The sequence below is a fragment of the Delphinus delphis genome, chromosome 14, assembly GCF_949987515.2.
Source record: "Delphinus delphis chromosome 14, mDelDel1.2, whole genome shotgun sequence".
Classification (NCBI taxonomy): domain Eukaryota; kingdom Metazoa; phylum Chordata; class Mammalia; order Artiodactyla; family Delphinidae; genus Delphinus; species Delphinus delphis.
Window position 1 is genome coordinate 87,334,010 of NC_082696.1, and position 24,497 is coordinate 87,358,506.

Genomic DNA, 24,497 nt, shown 5'->3' on the forward strand with positions numbered 1-24,497 from the left:
GAATCCCCATAAGATTAAGAGCTTATCTTTCAGCAGAAACTCTGCAAGCCAGAAAGGACTGGCAGGGCATATTTAAAGTGATGAAGGAGAAAAACCTACAACCAAGATTACTCTACCCAGCAAGGATCTCATTCAGATTTGATGGAGAAATTAAAACCTTTACAGACAAGCAAAAGCTGAGAGAGTTCATCACCACCAAACCAGCTTTACAACAAATGCTAAAGGAACTTCTCTAGGCAAGAAACACAAGAGAAGGAAAAGACCTACAATTACAAACCCAAAATAATTAAGAAAATGGGAATAGGAACATGCATATTGATAATTACCTTAAATGTAAATGGACTAAATGCTCCTACCAAAAGACACAGACTGGATGAATGGATACAAAAACAGGACCTATATATATGCTGCCTACAAGAGACCCACTTCAGACCTAGGGACACATACAGACTGAAAGTGAGGGGATGGAAAAAGATACTCCATGCAAATGGAAGTGAAAAAAACGGTGGAGTAACGATTGTAATATCAGACAAAATAGACTTTAAAATAAAGACTATTACAAGGGACAAAGAAGGACACTGCATAATAACCAAGACATCGAACCAAGAAGATGATATAACAATTGTAAATATTTATGCACCCAACATAGGAGCAGCTCAATACATAAGGCAAATACTAACAGCAATAAAAGGGGAAATCGACAGTAACACATTCATAGTAGGGGCTTCAACACCCCACTTTCACCAATGGACAAATTATCCAAAATGAAAATAAATAATGAAACACAAGCTTTAAATGATACATTAAACAAGATGGACTTAATTGATATTTATCGGACATTCCATCCAAATACAACAGAATACACATTTTTCTCAAGTGCTCATAGAACATTTTCCAGGATAGATCATATATTGGGTCACAAATCAAGCCTTGGTAAATTTAAGAAAATTGAAATTGTATCAAGTATCTTTTCCGACCACAACACTATGAGATGAGATATCAACTACAAGAAAAGATCTGTAAAAAATACAAACAGATGGAGGCTAAACAATACACTAATTAATAACGAAGTGATCACTGAAGAAATCAAAAAATCCCTAGAAACGAATGACAATGAATACACGATGACCCAAAACCTATGGGATGCAGCAAAAGCAGTTCTAAGAGGGAAGTTTATAGCAATAAAATCCTACCTTAAGAAACAGGAAACATCTCGAATAAACAACCCAACCTTTCACCTAAAGCAACTAGAGAAAGAAGAACAAACAAACTCCAAAGTTAGCAGAAGGAAAGAAATCATGAAGATCAGATCAGAAATAAATGAAAAGGAAATGAAAGAAATGATAGCAAAGATCAAAAAAACTAAAAGGTGGTTCTTTGAGAAGATAAACAAAATTGATAAACCATGAGCCAGACTCATCAAGACAAAAAGAGAGAAGACACAAATCAATAGAATTAGAAATGCAACTAACACTGCAGAAATACAAAAGATCATGAGAGATACTACAAACAACTCTATGCCAATAAAATGGAAAACCTGGAAGAAATGGAAAAATTCATAGAAATACACAACCTGCCAAGACAGAATCAGGAAGAAATAGAAAATATGAACAGACCAATCACAAGCACTGAAATTGAAACTGTGATTAAAAATCTTCCAACAAACAAAAGCCCGGGACCAGATGGCTTCACAGGCGAATTTTATCAAATAATTAGAGAAGCAATAACACCTATCTTTTTCAAACTCTTCCAAAATATAGCAGAGGGAGGAAGACTCCCAAACTCATTCTACGAGGCCACCATCACTCTGATACCAAAACCAGACAAGGATGTCACAAAGAAAGAAAACTACAGGCCAATATCACTGATGAATATAGATGCAAAAATCCTCAACAAAATACTAGCAGAGAGAATCCAAGAGCACATTAAAAGGATCATACCATGATGAAATGGGGTTTATTCCAGAATGCAAGGATTCTTCAAAATACACAAATCAATCAATGTGATACACCATATTAACAAGTTGAAGGAGAAAAAACATATGATCATCTTAATAGATGCAGAGAAAGCTTTCGAAAAAATAGAACACCCATTTATGATAAAAACCCTCCATAAAGTAGGGATAGAGGGAACTTTCGTCAATATAATAAAGGCCATATATGACAAACCCACAGCCAACATCATCCTCAATGGTAAAAATCTGAAACCACTTCCACTAAGATCAGGAACAAGACAAGGTTACCCACTCTCACCACTCTCATTCAACATAGTTTTGGAAGTTTTAGCCACAGCAATCAGAGAAGATAATGAAATAAAAGGAATCCACATCGGAAAAGAAGAAGTAAAACTGTCACTATTTGCAGATGATGTGATACTATATAGAGAGAATCCTAAAGATGCTAGCAGAAAAATACTAGAGCTAAGCAATGAATTAGGTAAAGTAGCAGGATACAAAATTAATGCACAGAAATCTCTCGCATTCTTATACACTAATGATGAAAAATCCGAAAGTGAAATTAACAAAACACTCCCATTTACCATTGCAGCAAAAGGAATAAAATATCTATGAATAAACCTACCTAAGGAGACAAAAAAATTGTATGCAGAAAATTATAAAACACAGATGAAAGAAATTAAAGATGATACAAATAGATGGAGAGATATACCATGTTCTTGTATTGGAAGAATCAACATTGTGAAAATGACTCTACTACCCAAAGCAATCTACAGATTCAATGCAATCCCTACCAAACTACCACTGGCATTTTTCACAGAAATTTCACAATTTGTATGGAAACACAAAAGACTCTGAATAGCCAAAGCAATCTTGAGAATGAAAAACGGAGCTGGAGGAACCAGGCTCCCTTACTTCAGACTATATTACAAAGCTACAGTAATCAGGACAATATGGTACTGGCGCAAAAACAGAAATACAGGTCAATGGAACAGAATAGAAATCCCAGGGATAAACTTACCTTATCTTTGATAAAGGAGGCAGGAATGTACAGTGGATAAAGGAGAGACTCTTCAATAAGTGGTGCTGGGAAAACTGGACAGCTACATGTAAAAGTATGAGATTAGAACATTCCCTAGCACCATACACAAAAATAAGCTCAAAATGGATTAAAGACCTAAATGTAAGGCCAGACACCATCAAACTCTTAGAGGAAAACATAGGCAGAACACTCTATGACATAAATCACAGCAAGATCCTTTTTGACCCACCTTCTAGAGAAATGGAAATAAAAACAAAAATAAACAAATGGGACCTCATGAAACTTAAAAGCTTTTGCACAGCAAAGGAAACCATAAGCAAGACGAAAAGACAACCCTCAGAATGGGAGAAAATATTTTCAAATGAAACAACTAACAAAGGATTAATCTCCAAACTTTACAAGCAACTCATGCATCTCAATAACAAAAAAACAAACAACCCAATCCAAAAATGTGCAGAAGACCTAAACAGACATTTCTCCAAGGTATACAGGTTGCCAAGGTATACAGGTTGCCAACAAACACATGAAAGAATGCTCAACATCATATATCATTAGAGAAATGAAAATCAAAACTACAATGAGGGCTTCCCTGGTGGCGCAGTGGTTGAGAATCCGCCTGCCAATGCAGGGACACAAGTTTGTGCCCCAGTCTGGGAAGATCCCACATGCTGTGGAGGGGCTAGGCCCATGAGCCATGGCCACTGAGCCTGTGCGTCCGGAGCCTGTGTTCCACAACGGTAGAGGCCACAACAGTGAGAGGTCCGCGTACAGAAAAAAAAAAAAAAAAACTACAATGAGATATCATCACACACCAGTCAGAATGGCCATCATCAAAAGATCTAGAAACACTAAGTGCTGGAGAGGGTGTGGAGAAAAGGGAGCACTCTTGCACTGCTGGTGAATTGTTACAGCCACTATGGAGTATTGTATGGAGGTTCCTTACAAAACTACAAATAGAACTACCATATGACCCAGCAATCTCACTACTGGGCATATACCCTGAGAAAAACATAATTCAAAAAGAGTCATATAGTACCAAAATATTAATTGCAGCTCTATTTACAATAGCCAGGACATGGAAGCAACCTAAGTGTCCATCATCAGATGAATGGATAAAGAAGATGTGGCACATATATACAATGGAATAGTACTCAACCATAAAAAGAAACGAAACTGGGTTATTTGTAGTGAGGTGGATGGACCTAGAGTCTGTCATACAGAGAGAAGTAAGTCAGAAAGAGAAAGACAAATACCGTATGCTAACACATATATATGGAATCTAAGAAAAAAAAAATGTCATGAAGAACCTAGAGGTAAGATGGGAATAAAGACAGAGACCTACTAGAGAATGGACTTGAGGATATGGGGAGGGGGAAGGGTAAGCTGTGACAAAGTGAGAGAGTGGCATGGACATATATATACTACCAAACGTAAAATAAATAGCTAGTGGGAAGCGGCCGCATAGCACAGGTAGATCAGCTCGGTGCTTTGTGACCACCTAGAGGGATGGGATAGGGAGAGTGGAAGGGAGGGAGACGCAAGAGGGAATAGTTGTGGGGACATATGTAAAGCAATTATACTCCAATAAAGATGTATATATATATATATATATATAATCTGTATTCATTACCATCAATTCTATAAAGAATGATGTTGAGTTTTATTTTAACTCAAAATTATGAATCTCTTCTGATCATTTGTTTATAAATGATGTCAGATCAAACTGTCATTCATGTTACGGACCCCATTCACGTATTAGATGAAAAATTTTCTCCTTGGAGTTGATTTTGGTTTTATTTGCTCTAATATAATGTGAATCATTTCTCCTGGAATACCTCATAATTTCAAAAACTGAAATTAGCTTGTTTTCCTTTGTTAAAGGATACTTTTCAAAAAGGCATATAAAATGAACACGTCAGAGATTTTATTTAAGCTATTAATTGATGAGGGGACTGGTAAGATACTACAACCACTTCAAAGGAGAATACAAGGAGCCAAGTCATACAAAAAGTTTAAGGAATTCTGAAGCAAACTTGCAAAGTGGTGGAAAGCAGTTCTACCTCCGTGTACTAACCAATTACATTTTACCAGGCACATTGCATTTCTATAGACAAGAATTATTTGAATTATTATTCATTTTCTCAACTTATAAAGTTGCAAAATAGCTCACAGATAAAGAAAGTTGACAAGAAACAATGGGTGAACTAGATTTTTTTCTTTCCTATTTTAAATTCTTTCAGTCTCTTCTGACCCTTTTCTCTGAACCATTCCTGGAGAGCTGAGTGTTGCTTTTATTCCATTCTCTAGAGCCTGATGCCTGGAGGGAGAGATAACCTAGGTTTTCTGACATTCTTGCTGAGATGTTAAAGAAACATTTATCTGAGGTTCAGCAATACCTTTAGTTTCACTCTGGTTTCATTTTCTTTTTTTTTTAAATTGATGTGAATTCTAATACAGAGATAGTTCAAGTTTATCCAGATCCCTGAGTATCTTCAAGACCCTTTCAGGTTTCCATAACACCAAAATTATTTTTTTACTAAAACTAAGACATTTGCCTTTTCACTGTGTTGACAGTTGCACTCATGATACAAAAGTCAGAGTGGATGAACCTTCTGGCACCTCGGGTCATGGCTGTGGCACCGAATTGTATTGAGTCATTTTGTTCTACTCAGCTATTCACTCAAAGCACAAGCAGACACAAAATTTTTTCTTCATGTTGCAGAAAAACAGATTCACTTTTAAAATTCTCAGTCCTTGTATATACAACTCTTTAATGTTTTTTTCCAAAGCGAAAGTATACATAAAGCAAGTCTGCTACATACTACACACTAAAGTATAAAAACAGACTTGAGGAAATGCATGTGCATTTTTTTAAGTTGCTGGTTGAAGTAGTACTATGAAAACATGACTTGAAAAATGACTAAAAGATAACCTATGGTTGTTCAGACTTGCATATTTTACAGATTTTTTCTCAAAAATTAACAAAGCAAACCTGTTATTTCAAGTTAGGCAGCTAACAATATTTGTTCACAAAGATAAAACTCAAGCTCTCTAAGAAAAATTAGAATTTTAGAAAATTTACCTCCTCTGTAATGAGGTTCAGAGCTTCCCAATACTTTTTGATGAGTTCAGTAGTAATATCAATGAATGTGCTTTATTAATATATTATATGATAAAATATGTCAACATTTGAAAGATCTCTTTAACCCAGTGAACCAACATTTTTCAAATAGTCAATGCACAATGTTACAAAATCATGCACAGGTAGAATATCCATTCGAAGTTCAAGAAATACCAATGGAATTTTAATGTAACAGAGTATGTAAAGGTCATTAATAGAGTTTCAGATTCCACTTTTCAACTAAACTTTAAGGAACTACCATTTGCCCAATTTGTCTGTATTTAGAAAGGCTTCCATTACAACTACATTCTGTGTGAGTCTAGAGTTCATATATTTCAACCAAAGTGAACAATTCACAACAGATTGAATACAGAAGTAGATATGAGAATCCAGCTGTCTTTTATTAAGCATTACATTAAATATATTTGCAAAAGAATAGAATAACACTACTCTGATTATTTCTTTTTTTTGGAAAATATACTTTTCACAAAATATGTTTATTCAGGTAACATGTAATGGATTTTATTATTGTTATTATTATTATTTTTGTGTGTGTGTGTGTGTGTGTGGTATGCGGGCCTCTCACTGTTGTGGCCTCTCCCGTTGTGGAGCACAGGCTCCGGATGCGCAGGCTCAGTGGCCATGGCTCACAGGCCCAGCCGCTCCGCGGCATGTGGGGTCTTCCTGGACCGGGGCACAAACCCGTGTCCCCTGCATCGGCAGGCGGATTCTCAACCACTGCGCCACCAGGGAAGCCCTATTGTTATTTTTAACTAAACTAATTGATAAATATTTGAAAACTTTCTCAGTTTTAAATTCTAATACAATAAGTATCAAAAGATGCAAACCATGTAAACAAAAGTTTTTGGGGGTTTCTTGGTAGATTTTAAGTGTGCTAAAGGGTCCTTAGACCTAAAAATTTGAGAACTACTAATTTAATATAATTTCCATTTTAAAATCCATGTACACTATGATTTTGCTCTAATAAAAAGAAAAACTTTCTCTCTATATATTCGTCTATCCAGTTATCAGCCTTCGTATCTATGGAAGTGTTTGCCAAATATTAATGCTAGCCCTTTTTTTTAATTAATTAATTTTTTACTGAATATAGTTGATTTACAATGTTGTGTTACTTTCAGGTATACAGCGAATTGATTCATATATATATATATATGTATATGTATATGTATATATGTATTCTTTTTCAGATTCTTTTCCCTTATACATTATTAAAAATATTGAATATAGTTTTCTGTGCTATACAGTAGGTCCTTGTTATTTATTTTATATATAGTAGTGTTTATATGTTACCCCCAGATTCCTAATTTATACTCCCCTACCTTTCCCCTTTGGTAACTGAAAGTTTATTTTCTATATCTAAGAGTCTGTTTCTGTTTTATAAATTAGTTCATTTGTATCATATTTTTAGACTCCACATATAAGTGATACCATATGATATTTGTCTTTGTCTGGCTTACTTCACTTAGTATGATAATCTCTAGGTCCATCAATGTGGCTGCTAATGAAATTATTTCATTTTTTATAGCTGAGCAATATTCCATTATGTGTGTGTGTATATATATATATATATATATATCTCACACCTTTATCCACTCATCTGTTGATGAACTTTTATGTTGCTTCCATGTCTTGGTTATTGTAAATAGTGTTGTGGTGAACATTGGGGCACATGTATCTTTTCAAATTATGGCTTTCTCCAGATATATGTCCAGGAATGGGATTGCAGGATCACATCGTAACTCTTTTAGTTTTGTAAGGAAACTCCATACTGTGCTCCGTAGTGGCAATACCAATTTACCTTCCCACCAACAGTGTAGGAGGGTTCCCTTTTCTCCACACTCTCTCCAATTGCTGGCCATTTCTGAGGGTTGTAATTTCAGCTTTTAGTGCACTTTCACAGGTATTTTTTATATTGCTTGAGTAAAAAAACAACAAAATCATTATCTTAAATATATATATTCACAAAAATAAATAAAAGGAAAGAGTAGAGAATGGGGATATGAAAAATTTAAAAATATATATTCCACAAATATCTGAGAATTCAGTAAATGCATCATGAGAATTATTTGCTTTGATGATTTTGGATCAATTGAAAATCAAAAGAGAAAAAATAAAAATTGACCCTGTATTAATTTCCTATTGCTGCTGCAGCAAATTATCATAAACTTAGTGGTTTAAAACAACAGAAACCAGAAGTATAAAATGTATCTTATACAACTAAAATCAAGTTGTTAGCAGGACTGGTTACTTCCAGAGGCTCCAGAGGAGAAGCTATTCCTTGCCTCTTCCAGCCTCTTTCTGGTGGCTGCTGGCATTTCTTGGCTTGTGACTGCATCACTCCAATCTCTGCTTCTATAGTCACATAACTTGTCCTCTTCCACTGTAAAATTTCCCTCTGCCTCTCTCTTAAAAAGACACGTTACTAATTTTATGACCCAACCAGCTAATCCAGGATAATCTCCCTATCTCAAGATCTTTAATTTAACCACATCTGCAAAGTCTCCCTTGCCATATAAGGTTAATATTCGCAGGTTCCAACAATTAGGACATGAATATCTTTCAGAGCCATTATTCAACCTACTACAACCCCTTACTTCACATCATACACAAAAGTCAATTCTCAGGAGAGTGTAGCTCTTAAATAAAGATTACTGAAGATAATGTAAGAGAATAACTTTGTGACTTTGAGGCAGGCAAAGATATCTTAAAGATGATACAGAAAGTACTAATCATAACCACAAAGGAAACAACTGGTAAATTTACCCATACTAAAATTAAGAACATATGTTCATCAAAATTGACCCCTAAGGGCTTCCCTGGTGGCGCAGTGGTTGAGTCTGCCTGCCGATGCAGGGGACACGGGTTCGTGCCCCGGTCTGGGAAGATCCCACATGCCGCGGAGCAGCTGGGCCCAAGGGCCATGGCCACTGAGACTGCGCGTCTGGAGTCTGTGATCCGCAACGGGAGAGGCCACAACAGTGAGAGGCCCGCATACCGCAAATTGACCCCTAAGAGAATGGCCAGACGGTCTACAGGATTGGAGAAGATATTTTCAATATATGTAGTTGACAAAGAGCTTGTTTGTATGCTCTTTTATGTGTATGCATATATATGTATATAAATATTACATATATACATAGATATAACTCTATAATCAATAAGGAAAAAGCAAACAAGCAGACAAAAATAAGAGAAAGACACACAAACCGACACTTCACAAAATAGGATATCAAAATAGCCACTAAACATGAGAGTATACTCAACTTCTCTAATATGAGGAAAACAAAAATTAAAGTCAGAATAATAAACACAGAATAGTTAAAATCTACAAGGTGATCAAACCAATTAATGGCAAAAAAAAAAAAAGGATCAGCTGACATTCATATATTGTTGGTAAGGAGTTAAAACATCATTTCAGAAAACTGGTAGTAGCTACTAAATTAATCATAGTCATATTCTGTGACAGAACAATTTAACTCCTGGTACATACAAAACAGAAATGCATGCACTTCAACACCAAAGACACATACGAGATTGTCATAGCAGCATTATTCATAAAAACCAAAAACAGGGTGGGTGGATTTCCATCTATAGAAGAAAAAATAACTGAATTGTGAATATTCATTTAATAGAATATTATAAAGCAGTAGAAATGTAGGGTGAATGCTATCTCACATACATAATATTGAGCAAAAGCAAATAGATGCTAAAGAACATAGAAGTATGATCCCACTAATATAAAAATTAAAATCAAGCAAAACTATTGCTATTGTTAAACATCAGGATCTCAGTTCCATTTGGTGGAGGGAAGAGGAGAACACTGATCAATAAGAATTCTGACAATGCAGAAAATTTTCTTTTTCTTAAGTTGGTGGTGTTTGTGTGAGCGGGTTCACTTCGTGAGAATTCACTAAGCTATATGCTTAAAATTTGTGTGATTTTCTGTGTGAGTGATACTTAAATTACGAATGTTAAAAAAGAGAGAAATCTATGTACCTACAAGGACAGATATCTAAAACTTATTGTTAAGTGAAAAGACAAGTGAGCAAAGCTATTTATTATATTATTTGTTTTAAAAATAAAATTAGGGCTATACAAATATTTGTATGTTTATAAATCATAGTAAAGAATACCTCAAAGGGGGATGAAGGATGGGCTGGCAGAAAGGGGAATGTTTCTCTTGTTTTTCTTTATATATTTCTTTACCATTTCAATTTTTATGAGACATATTAAAATTAAAATATAAATAATTAATAATTATAAATCAAGTTATCAATACTCAGTAGATGCCAGCCACTTTTCATTTATTATCTTATTTTATTATCACAGTAATTCTAACAATTAGTTGCTCTCATTATCCCATTAGAACCTATTGGGAAACTGAGGTTGAAAAAGTTAAGGTCATAGTTATTAAGAAACAAAGTCAGAAGTTAAAATCTCATGTCAATTTAATGCTGTTAATACTATGCCATCCTCAGCCTGTGGAAAATAATGTATATTTCTAGTACAGTACTTTTTACATTGAATAATTATCTAATAACACTCCTATCATCTCACTGAATGATTACTCCTTGAGAACTAAGATTGTATTTGTTAAATGAATAATTGTTATTGAATAAAATGTAAATCTACATTAATCGCTAATTTAATGTAATATTTGTTCTTAAAGGTAATGAGAAGAATTTTGGTCAATGGTTTCTTCATTTATTTCTTGTGGAAGGAAAGCCCACAGTTAAATACGGATGTGGAAGTCCTCAAAATATCTTGACTCTTTCTGCTAATTACAGCATTAACAGAAATGCATTCATCCCTATAACAATACGGTAAGTACCCCACAGTAGTTCCTTTAACTATAGTGCTGAGCCTTATTTTTTAAATGTTTTTACATGTGTAATAGCCACCTAAATACAGAAAGAAAGAAAAAAAAGGTCTCTCTGAAAATTGTTTTCCCAATCATTTTTTTTTCATTTTAGTGAAATAAACTACAAATTTGATACCATCCAGTATCAATCAGATTGTAGACAAAATGAATCAATTTCTCTGAAAATATCTTGAAGCAAATAAATAGATTAAAGAATTGGGTGGTTCAGTTGAAATTAAGATCTAATTCAATTGTTCAACAAAATATCTATTGAGTGAAAAGAGCATCACTCTTAGGAAATGGAAGTGGGGAAACATCATTAGCACAGAACAGAAAAAAGAAAATTCAGTAGAAAAAAATCGCATGTTAAATGGAAATGTCTTTCTGGAGCATATAAAATTTTGGAAGGCAGTCTTGAAATTAATTCATGCTTCAGAATTAGGAAATTCCAAAAAAAGAAATGGCTAAATATGATGATCACATCCCAAAGGCACTACTGAACAAAATTTACGTGTAGCAACCAAGAATATAAAATTGCTCGTCAGTATAGCAATGTAGTGATAACGTTCTCCAAAGTTACTCTTCATCAGTTAAAAATAACGTTTTGTGTCTGACTTTATGTATTAGATGACATTTGGATAAGTTGATCTGATCATCTGGAATCCTGGCTAACCTATGAAGGTTATATAAATCGAATAATCTTTCCCAGGGTCTGAATCAATCTGAAAATAAAATCAAAGAAATTGACACCAATCTGAAAATAGAAACTGTGTACAGGCAGGAACAGTATTTTACTCATCTTTAATGTACTTAGCAGAGCATCTGACAGATTCTCATAAATGTCTGAATGAATGAAGAAATGAGAGTGTCTGGGCTGGGAAATTCAGCTGGTTATGACAAGAAGGCAATGAAATAACCCTAAGGTAATGAAATTGTTATTCATAAATTAGGCTTACCCTTTTGGAACACTGAGTTATGTACAGAAAAAAAGAAAACTTTGAGAGCAATGGACTTAACTCCAATTTCAATCATTTCTCTTACAAAGGCTTGCTGTTGATCACAGAAAAAGAACCAGATGAGAAGGTGAATAACTTAAAACCAATTTAAAACGCATTTCTTGATAACCTCATCATTTTAAACAATGTCATCATTTTATACAAACAGTCTATTACATATGAAGTAATTTCTATTTTTGGTCAAACTTTCTTGAAGGACTGATTTCATGTTTTGCCTTTAACTAATGAGGACCTAGTCAGGCAGTCCTCAAACAAACCCCTCAAATCCTTAGGTAGCCTCAAGTTGAAAGCATCCTGAAAAAAATTACTGACACTTTTATTAAAACTGAAAACAAAAGACTTTGGATTAATGTTATCCAAAATTTAGAAAGTGAAATACAGCCATCTTTACTGATGCAAAAATTTAAATCTGATTTGTCTTGTCAGCAATATCCTACAAGACCTCAGGGTGACAATAGTTTGCATTAAAGACTGACTCTAGAACTATATTATATATTATACATTATATTATACATTACATATTATATTACTTAAATTATTTAAATTTATATAATTTTAAAACAGTCTATATATTTAAATTTATATAATTTTAAAACATTATATAAATTTAAATAAGTTAGTTAAATAACTTAACTAAAAATTAATTTTAGAAAAGTTGAGTGCCCACCTGCTCTCTCAATATTTCTTAATTTTTGTTTTTCATTTTTCTTTCTGTTTCTTCTGGGTTTTTTTCTCTGTTTTTAATTTTATTTATTCATGTAACAAATGCTTTTTTTTTGTAGTACTACACTAAGCTCCTGGAATTCAATGTTAAGCCAAAACAGACAAAATCCTAATTCTTATATAAAGTTTGGTGAGGCAGATTGACAAATAGTCACACTAAGGAGGAAATATCAATAATTAAAATTCAATATGTGTGGGAAATTTTTAAAAAATGGTGCAAGGAAAACAAATTACAAAGTAACCTAGCCTAGGATAAATAGTCAAAGGAAGCTCTCTGAAAAATGGGTAGAGGTGGTGAACTAGGTAAAAACAAATAAGCAGAAACAGTCAAAGCAGTGGTGTAGGAGTTCCAGGCAGTGAAAAGAGTATGAGAAAAGAGCCTTTGGTGGAAAGAGCCACAGTATATTAAGAGATCCAATAGACTAACTGTGTATGGAACAGAGGAGCAGAGGATGATGACTGAGTACTGGAAGGTGAAGACAGAGGGTCCACCAGATGGCAAAAACTGTAGGGCCCTATAACTGTGTTAAAGAGTGATTTAAGGGAGCCACTTAGATGTCTGTTATATGTCCAAATAAGACATATGGTGGCTTGGACTAGGCTGGTGTCATACAGAAATTGACAGATTAAAAAAATAATTAGGGTTGGTGGCCAAGATGGCAGAGTGGGAAAACTCTGAGCTCACCTCCTCCCATGAGCACAGAAAAATTCAACTAGTTACAAAACAACTAGTGATCAGAAAGACCAAAAGACTAGCAGAAAAGATCTTCTACAGCTAAAGATTTGAAGCACCACAAGGAAATGGGTAGGAGGTGCTGAGTCACGATATAGTCAACACCCATTCCCATGTGTGGGTGGCCCACAAACAGGAGGATAGTTACAATTGTAGAGGTTCTCCCCAAGGAACAAGGGGTCTGAGCCCCACATCAGGCTCCCTAGCCCAGGAGTCCTGCACCAGGAAGATGAGCCATAGGAACATTTAGCTTTGAAGACCAGCAAGGCTTGCATATAAGAGAGCCAGAGAGCTGTGGAAGATTGACTCCATTCTTAAAGGTGCAAACAAAATCTCACACACTCCAAGACCCAGGGCAGAAGAAGTGATTTGAGACAAGCCTGGGTCAGAACCACCTGATGATCTTGGAGAGCTTCCTGGAGAGTCAGGAGGAGACTGATTCTCACCCTGGGGATATAGACACTGATGGCAGCCATATTAGGGAGCTTGTTCTATCACAAAGACACTGATGCTGGCAAGTATCATTTTGGAATCCTCTCTCTAGCTTATTAGTGCCAGAACCCAAACTGGCCAACCAGCCTGCTGGCACCAATACTAGGATGCTTCAGGCCAAGGAGCTGGCCTGGCAGGGACACAGGCCCACCCACAAACAGACTGGCTGACTTAGACCTGCTGAGCCTAACCTTTCCAGGACTCAACCCCATGCACCAGCAGGCCAACACCAGCTCTGGGACACCATGGGTCCCTAAGTCAGTTGCCCTGGGATCTGACCCTACCCCCCAGGGGGCTGACACAAGCTATGGGACACCCCAAACACCACAGTCAGTCATGTCAGGAACCAGCCTCTCACATCAGCAAGCTGACACCAGCTCTGAAAGAAGTAACAAACAACACCACAAATATACAAAGGATTATAAGAGAGTACTATGAAAAGTTATACACCAAACAAATGGACAGCTTAGAAGAAATGAATAAATTCCCAGAAACAAACAATCTCCCACAGTTGAATCAGGAAGAAATAAAAAATATGAACAGACCAATTACTAGTAATTAAATTTAATCAATAATAAAAAAACCTCCCAGAAAACGAGAGTCCAGGACTAGATAGCTTCACAGGTAAATTCTGCCAAACATTTAAAGAAGGTTTAATGCCAATCCTCAACTTCTTCCAAAAAATTGAAGAAGGAAGAATGTTTCCAAACTCATTATGCAAGGCCAGCATCACTCTGATACCAAAATCAGACAAAGACAACACAAAAAAGAAAATTACAAGCCAATATCACTGATGAAAATAGATGAAAAAGTCCTCAACAAAATACTAGCAAACCAAATTCAACAGTATATTAAAAGGACCATATACCACAATCAAGTGGGATATATCCCAAAGATACAAGAATGGCTCAGTACTTGCCAATTAGTCAATGTGATGCACCACATTAACAAATTGAAGGTAAAAATTATATGATCATCTTAATAAATGAAGAAAAAGTTTTTGACAAAATCATACATCCATTTGTGATAAAACTCTCAACAAGGTATAGAGGGAATATACCTCAATATCATAATAGGCCATATATGGCAAATCCACAGCTAACATTATACTCAATGGTGAAAAGCTGAAAATGCTTCCTCTAAGATCAAGACAAAGACAAGAATGCCCACTCTCACTTTTATTCAACATATTATTGGAAGTTCTAGCCAGAGCAATCAGACAAGAAAACTAAACAAAAGCAATCCATATTAGAAACGAAGAATTAAAACTGTCACTGTTTGCAGATGGCATGACACTATAAATAGAAAATCCTAAAGACACCGCCAAAAAAACCAACTAGAATCCATCAGTGAATTAGGTAATGTTGCAGGATAAAAAATTAATACACAGAAATCTGTTGCACTTCTATACACTAATAAAAAACTACAGAAAGAGACATTAAGAAAAAATCACACTTAATCACACCAAAAAGGATAAAATACCTAAAAATAAATCTAACTAAGGAGATAAAAGAACTGTACATGGAAAACTATAAGACACTGATGAAAGAAATTGAAGATGATACAAACAGATGAAAAGGTATACTGTGTCCATGGGTTGGCAGAATTAATATTGTTAAAATGGCCATATTACCCAAGGCAATCTAAACGTTCAGTGCATTTCCTATTGAAAAACCAATGGCAGTGTATATAAGTCCATGCCACTCTCTCACTTCATCCCAGCTTACCCTTACCTTTCCCTGTGTCCTCAAGTCCATTCTTTATGTCTGTGTCTTTATTCCTGTCCTGCCCCTAGGTTCTGCAGAACCTTTTTTTTTTTTTTTAGATTCCATATATATGTGATAGGGAGGGTGGGAGGGAGACACAAGAGGGAGAAGATATGGGGATATATGTATAGCTGATTTACTTTGTTATAAAGCAGAAATTAACACACCATTGTAAAGCAATTATACTCCAATAAAGATGTTTAAAAAAGAAAGATAAGAACTCATTAAATGCATTTTAAAAAATGGCATTTTCATAGAACTAGAACAAAGAATTCTAAAATGTGTATGGAAACATGAAAGACCCCAAATAGCCAAAAAAACTTGAGAAAAAAAGAACAAAGCTGGAAGTATCATACTCCATGATTTCAAACTTGTAGTAACAAAGCTACTAAAATCAAAACAGTATGGTGTTGGCACCAAAAAACAAACAAAAAACAAACAAACAAAATATCAATGGAACAGGATACAGAGTCCAGAAATGAACCCAGGCTTACCTGGTTATTTAATCTACAACAAAAGAGACAAAAATATGTAATAAGGAAAAGAACATCCCTTTAATAAATGGTGTTGGGAAAACTGTACAGCTACAGGCAAAAGAATCAAACTAGACTACTCTTTCACACCATATACAAAAATATATCCAAAATGGATAAGACCTAAAACTATAAAATGGCTAAAAATGTATAAGCAGTATACTAGTTGACATAGGTCTCAGTAATAAGTGTTTTAGGTTATGTATCCTCAGGCAAAGGAAACAAAAGCAAAAATAAATAAATGGGACTGCATTAAACTAAAATGCTTTTACACAATGAAGGAAATTATCAACAAAATGAAAAGGCCACCTACTGAACAGGAAAAGATATTTGCAAATGATGTATCCAATAAGGGGTTAATATCCAAAATATACAAAGAACTTATAAAACTCAACATCAAAAAAACAAGCAATCTGATTAAAAAATGGGCAGAGTATCTGAACAGACATTTTTCCAAAGCAGACATACAGGTGGCCAACAATCACGTGAAAAGATGATAAACAACACTAATCATCAGGAATTTGCAAACAAAAACCACAATGAGATATCATCCCACACGTGTCAGAATGGCTATTATCAAAAAGACAACAAATCTTACACGCACACACACACACACACACACATACACAAAATGGAATAGTACTCAGCCATAAAAAAAAGAATGAAATTCTGCCATTTGCAGCAACACACTTGGGCCTACAGAGTATTATGCTAAGTGAAATAAGACAGACAGGGAAAGACAAACACTGTATGATTTCACTTATATGTGGAATCTACAAAACGATACAAATGAGCGAACATAACAAAATCAAATCAGAGTCATAGATACAGAGAACAAACAGTAGGTTGTCAGAAGGAAGAAGGGTGGGGGTAGGATAGAAATAGGTGAGGGAGATTAAGAGGTACAAACTTCAAGTTGCAAAATAAATGACTCATGAGTATGAAATGTACAGTGTGGGGAATATAGTCAATAATTTGTGGTTTCCAGAGGCATGGTATGGGGGAGGGGACTTGGATGAAGGCAGTCAAAAGGTACAAACTTTCAGTTATGAGATAAATAAATACTAGAGAAGTAATGTACAGCCTGATAAATATGATTAGTACTGCTGTATGTTATATATGAAAGTTGTTAAGAGATTAAATCCTGAGTTCTCATCACAAAGAAAATTTTTTTCTATTTGTTTAATTTTGTATCTATACAGGATGATGAATGTTCACTAAACTTACTGAGATAATCATTTCAGGTTGTATGTAAGTCAAATCATTATGCTGTACACCTTAAACTCATACAGTGCTGTGTGTCAATTAGATTTCAATGAACCTGAAAAAATAATAACCTAATTAGGAGTAAAATTGACTGATTAATACCAGAAGTGAAAGGAGAGGTACCAAAAATGAATACTCATCTTCTGATGTTCAACTAGATAGATTTTAGCAAACAATGCAAGGAAAGCATTTTTCATAGAGAAGATTGCGAATGAGTTCAGGCTTGAGCATTGATGAGATTAGGTGCCTTTGGTACATCAAAGTGGAGTTTTCAAGTTGAATCTACGGATGTAACACTCAGAGGAGAGGTCTGGATGGGAAATATAATTTATGAGTCATCAGCGTGCAGGTAGTAATTGAAACCATGAGTGTGGATGAGCGTATAGTGTGAGTTGAAAAAACTGCCTGGTACTGAATGTCGAGGAGCTAACATTCGATGACTGAGTAGAGGAATATGACATTATAAAAAGTATGAGAAGGAGTAAACAGAGGAATAGGAGGCAAACAAAAGGAGCAGGGTCAGGGAGAGCAGAGGAAAAGTTTATCAACTGCTCTGATAGTCCATTGGATGGTCCACATGATTCTATGCCCTGAATGTATCATTCCAGGAGGACAGAGTAAGAAGCCAGATTAGAGGAAATTGAAATAACCAGTGTAAACAACTTTCAAGAATTTTACTGTGAAATGTAAAAAGAGGTAAGGTGAGATCTAGGGAGAGGTGAGGAGTCAAGAGGAAAAAACTGTAAGATGAAAGATACTTGAAGATGTTTAATTGTCGATTGGAATTATTAGTTGAGTGGAAGGTGATAATACATAGAAAAATAAATAATTGAGAACAGAAAGTGCCTTAGAAGTTTGGATCCAGGAGATACAATACACATGAGTAAAGATTCCTGGCAGAGGGGAGAGAAAATGGAAAAAGACTTAGACATTGAGGCTTCTGATTTCCATCTTCCCGTAAATCTTTTGGCCTGTGACTGCCTTGCTTTACCTCCATTTATCTAGTTGTAGTTGTTCATGTCTCCTTCTCACTGTCTTCCATGCTCCACTCATCTCTCCATCCTTAACCAGGCATAATTTGGAATTAAAATTTTAAATTCTCACTAACAGAACTCTTTCTATGCAAAATCAGAACAGACATCTCCCTAAAAAGCATAGGAATTAGGTTCCTTTTTCATAATATGAATGTTGATGGAATTTTTATTCCATATTTAAGGGTTCTTGGCAATAAAACACCATAGCATAATTGATAAGAACTTATTTTCAAAACTTAATGGAATGAGCTCTAAAGTAAACGTGTAAAAGATGGCTTTGATTTTTATTTTGTTATGTCAGTACTTCTTCCTACTAAACATGCATTATAGGAGGTGAAAGGAGATGGCAGGGTAGAACAAACTTGAATAAGCCACTTGTAGTGATTGAAGTCAATTCAGTATCAAGATAGAAGTTCTTCTTAAATGAAATGGAGCAGAGATCACAGTTCTAGAGATACATTGTAATTCATACTCATGCACAGTTTTTCTTTCATTTCAAAAAATTTTGAAAGGGATCACATAGAGAGAATATTGGTTTTCACAGGGGTTATTCTCCATTGGGGAAGTTCAGAAAAATTGTCTTATTATATATATTTTTTCTAAAGTTTCTGAAGTTTAAATTTTTCTAGTACCTTTTGTGTCTGTCATATACAAAAGCTAACGCATTATTCATTACTTTTTTTTTCCCCTAAAGAACCCCCATGTCCTTTCCTCTAGGGAATTTACTGTGTTATCTGCATGTTTTAAAGCCACTACCTTCCTTAGTTCCCGCCACCCCAAACGCCAGACAACATTCTCTCAAAGATTTATCCAGAGGTATAAAGTCATCTGTGTATATCTAAGGCACACTCTAATATCTAATAATTCACTTTGGTTAACAAACTTTTAGGGTAGACAAAGCCAAATGGATGTTGGCCAAGAATTGCTTGACTGACAGAACTACACATCCCTGTCAGCCACTTTTTAGTATAGCAGGTCAGTGTAAAGGAATTCATGTTTGGTTTAAGACCAATTGAACAGAGGCTGGAAAAGTTTCTGCAGCTGGATAGCAATAACCTCAGTACTTGCGAAAATTCTAACAAACAACAAGTAAAACCATTGCAAGCATTTTCATCACATTACTTTCCTAGATATTTGGTACAGAAAACAAAGTAAATTAATAAAAACTGCTGATGAGTTTTATAAATAGACTGATTTTTACCTCTTGTTTGATCTTATTAATTTCTATGAGATAAAAACCTCATACAGATAAATGTATATCTGTGTGTGTGTGTGTGTGTGTGTGTGTGTGTGTGTGTGTGTGTGTGTGTGTATCTGGGCAAATTACTTTTTATTTATTTTATTAGCTCATTTCTCACAGTTGTTTGATAAAGAAAGTGGATAAAAAATTTATTATAATGCAAAACCAACATTAACCTCAAAAGAATGGGAGGTAAAAATGATTCTGAGTAGGATTGATTTCAGCTATATCAAATGAAGAGATTTACTAGCACATAATTATGAAAAATAAGAAAGGAACAAACAACAACTTCTCACAATACAGGTATTTAATCATCAAAGGCCTTTCAGACAACTTTGCTCAAAATCAGACTGCAGTGCTTTGCCATTTTCCCACATAAATGTTCTGTATTATAACTCAGCTGGTATTGACCTCTAACTCTATAGAGAATGAGCAGAGGACCACCCAAGTTCATGTAAGAGGAAAAAATATTCATAATGTATTGTCAGCTATAATTTTGAGAATAACTCAAAATGTCCTTTATGTTTCTGATTTTCTAAAACATACAAAACTTTTTCACATGTTTCTGATAGTTAATATTATACAAACTAAGGATTGCATGCCTTTAGTCTTAGAGCCAAGAAACTATGAAATAGTGAGGGCCTTCACTTCTGGAAACAGATGGTGACTTTTGAACTGTGCTAAATCTATAAGATATTAGATTTATTGATAAACATTGCCATGTCTATATGGAAAGTTTGGTAAGCTTTTTATCTTAAAAAGGTCAAACTTCATCACTTAAATATTAATTTCTTTATCTTTTCTATCAACTCCTCCTATGGTATTTCTTAGAGGAAATATAGGAAAACTGGAGCTTAATATGGGAAAAACACCATAATACTTTATTATTATATTACATTAAGTACATGAATACATAAACTTGAACTTTGCTCTTGCTCTTTTATCCATACATAACACAGTAATCATACATAATATGTCCGTCCATACATAACATACATCAATACAAGCTGGACAGCAAGTTATAATGCAATTTATTTGCATTTAATTGTGAACGTCAACTGTAAAATGAAAATTTCTTCCATTAAGTAAGTTTAAGAAAATCTTTAAAGAATGTATGTGAGTCTAGGAGTTGCTGAAAGAGGATTAAGATTATTGCATAGACTCTTATGTTAACATTCGCATGTTATCTTGAGAAACAAGGATTTTAAGTACTAGTTGGGCCCTTGGTGATGCAAAAAGAGAGCTTTCTAAGCAAAGATATCATAATTTGAATGTAAGCCTGAGTCTTCACAGTATGTTCACTGAATATGTCAGTAGATTTGACTAGTCTATGTAAATTTAGTTTAATATAAAAAATTTCAAGTGATTGTTTGACTATGTAATCAGGTTTATTCTTCTTAATTGTGCAATTCAGTTCAAATTATCCAAATGAAATGGCTGTAGCAAAGTTACAACAGTGGAGACTCAGGCCCACAACTCCTCATCTTTGGTGTGTCAAGATACCAAGACAGACCAGGGAACTGGTTGACCCTCGAGTCCTGATAGCAGCGCAAAAGCTCCACTGAGGAGGAATGGAGATTTAGTTGGCAAGTACATCTATAGCACGGAGTAGGAAATGAACTGAATTTTGAAGAAAGATTAGGAATTTACCAGGGAGCCAGCAGATGGAAAAGGATCAGCAATGACATCACAGTGTAGAGTAACACCATCGCTCATGTGGAAATTGTATGGAGATGAGGTATAATGAGGACATAAAGTTCAAGGTGCCAGGATGTTTACCTCTTCAGCAAATTGTAATCAAACATCGTAATTTCCAATGCAGATAATCACAATAAATTAAAAATAAAATGCAGGAAATTCTTTTGAGGATTAGCAGTGTACACTGAGGGAAGGCTTCACATTCTCTTCATCCTTTACTGTCAGTGGTAGATTTCTCCGACTGTCAGAAAGGGTTACTGAAGAAGTTTGAATTACTCTTGTGTGGTGGCAGAGTGTACAGCAAAATAGACTTCAAGCCCTAAAAGCCTTCCGCCTGTGCAATTCTAAAATGTGTCTTCTATATCATCGTTAGGACAAGATTATATAAGAAAGTAAGAGAAAGGAAATGAAGACTTAGGGACAAACTGAATTTAGGCAGAAAAGCAATAATTAATAGTGTAAGAAAACACTTAGGGCAGTTGAATAAAGGGATTTAACATGTTGAAAACAAGATTCATAAGGAAATGTTGAGGGATTGTTTGTCATTAAGTGAAGGAGCTGTGATTAAAATATGGATTCATACTGCACCTGTTTTCCAACCAACATCTGTGGACCCCACACTCTAATTGGCACCTATCATTTGTGGTTAAGAGAGTATTTGATTACTGCCTTAAAACAACTACCAGGAAACATATTTTACCTTGAAAATTCTTTAAATCCTATTCGTAGTGGTAGGACTCAATCTTTAACAACATATTTATCTTAATTAACTTCTTTAAAATAATTCTCACAGAGTGGACTAAAAATATAGACAATCTTATTTATTTTAAAAAATGGCCAGCCACATAGCTCCCTAATGAAGCTAAAGAAAACTACACCAGCTTCCTCCTCAACAAATTGCCCAGGACTTCATCAACACACTGAATAAAAGAAGATATATGTTGAGATAAAATGTTTCACAACTTAAAACCTGTGAACTCTGTTCCACTGAACACAGACTCATTTAAGTTTGTGTTACTTTAAGATTTTTGAAGAGATTTACTAAAAGTTTTAAATGGAAAGCTGGTTTCATAGCTAGGCACTGGTACTGGAGCCAAAGTGTTTCAAATCTATAAATATAGCACAATAACTCATTATTTCTTCAGATAATTTATTCTAGTGCCATCATGAGACAGTAAATTCCTGTTTTACGGTATTTGATACCAAATTCCATCCTGGACCCTCCTACTTTTTTTTTAACATCTTTATTGCAGTATAATTGCTTTACAATTGTGTGTTATTTTCTGCTTTATAATAAAGTGAATCAGTTATACATATACATATATCCCCATATCTCTTCCCTCTTACATTTCCCTCCCTCCCACCCATCTAGGTGGTCAGAAAGCACCGAGCTGACCTCCCTGTGCTATGCGGCTGCTTCCCACTAGCTATCTATTTTACGTTTGGTAGTGTATATATATCTATGCCACTCTCTCACTTTGTCACAGCTTACCCTTCCCCCTCCCCATATCCTCAAGTCCATTCTCTAGTAGGTCTCTTTATTCCCATCTTGCCCCTAGGTTCTTCATGACCTTTTTTTTTCTTTCTTTCCTTAGATTCCATATATATGTGTTAGCATACGGTATTTGTTTTTCTCTTTCTGACTTACTTCACTCTGTATGACAGACTCTAAGTCCATCCACCTCACTACAAATAACTCAGTTTCCATTCTACTTATCGCTGAGCAATATTCCATTGTATATATGTGCCACATCTTCTTTGTCCATTCATCTGTCCGTGGACACATAGGTTGTTTCCATGTCCTGGCTATTGTAAATAGTGCTGGAATGAACAATGTGGTACATGACTCTTTTTGAATTATGGTTTTCTCAGGATATATGTCCAATACTGGGATTGCTGGGTCGTATGGTAGTTCTATTTGTAGTTTTTTAAGGAACCTCCATACTGTTCTCCATAGTGGCTGTATCAATTTACATTCCCACCAACAGTGCGACAGGATCCCCTTTTCTCCACACCCTCTCCAGCATTTATTATTGGTAGATTCTTGATGATGGCCATTCTGACCAGTGTGAGATGATATCTCATTGTAGTTTTGATTTACATTTCTCTAATGATTAATGATGTTGAGCATTCTTTCATGTGTTTGTTGGCAATCTGTATATCTTCTATGGAGAAATGTCTATTTAGGTCTTATGCCCATTTTTGAATTGGGTTATTTTTTTGATATTGAGCTGTATGAGTTGCTTTTAAAGTTTGGAGATTAATCAATTAAGCAATTAATAATTAATTGCTTCATTTGAAAATATTTTCTACTATACTGAGGGTTCTCTTTTCATCTTGTTTATGGTTTCCTTTGCTGTGCAAAAGCTTTTAAGTTTCATTAGGTCCCATTTGTTTATTTTTGTTTTTATTTCCATTTCTCTAGGAAGTGAGCCAAAAAGGATGTTGCTATGATTTATGTCATAGAGTGTTCTGCCGATATGTTCCTCTAAGAGTTTGATAGTGTATGGCCTTACATTTAGGGCTTCAATCCATCTTGAGATTACTTTTGTGTGTGGTGTTAGGGAGTGTTCTAATTTCATTCTTTTACATGTAGCTGTCCAGTTTTCACATCACCACTTATTGAAGAGGATCTCTTTTCTCAACTGTATATTCGTGGCTCCTTTATCAAGGATAAGATGATGATATGTGCGTGGGTTTATCTCTGGGCTCTCTATCTTGTTCCCTTGATCTTTATTTCTGTTTTTTTTTTTTTTGCCAGTACCATACTGTCTTTATTACTGTAGCTTTGTAGTATAGTCTGAAGTCAGGAAGCGTGATTCCTCCAGCTCCATTTTTCTTTCTCAAGATTGCTTTGGCTATTCAGAGTCTTTTGTGTTTCCATACAAATTGTGAAATTTTTTGTTTTAGTTCTGTGAAAAATGCCAGTGGTAGTTTGTTAGGGATTGCATTGAATCTGTAGATTGCTTTGGGTAGTATAGTCATTTTCACAATGTT

General features: G+C 34.9%; 1 protein-coding gene across 1 annotated transcript in view; it reads left to right on the forward strand.

The window, feature by feature from the left end:
- The window catches only part of EYS (eyes shut homolog), a 1,667,443-nt gene that overhangs the window by 1,295,512 nt on the left and 347,434 nt on the right, over positions 1-24,497 (forward strand). Inside the window, exon 31 of the mRNA XM_060030409.1 lies at positions 10,808-10,961. Coding sequence (XP_059886392.1) covers positions 10,808-10,961 — 154 coding nt within the window. The remainder of the gene's footprint in view (positions 1-10,807; positions 10,962-24,497) is intronic.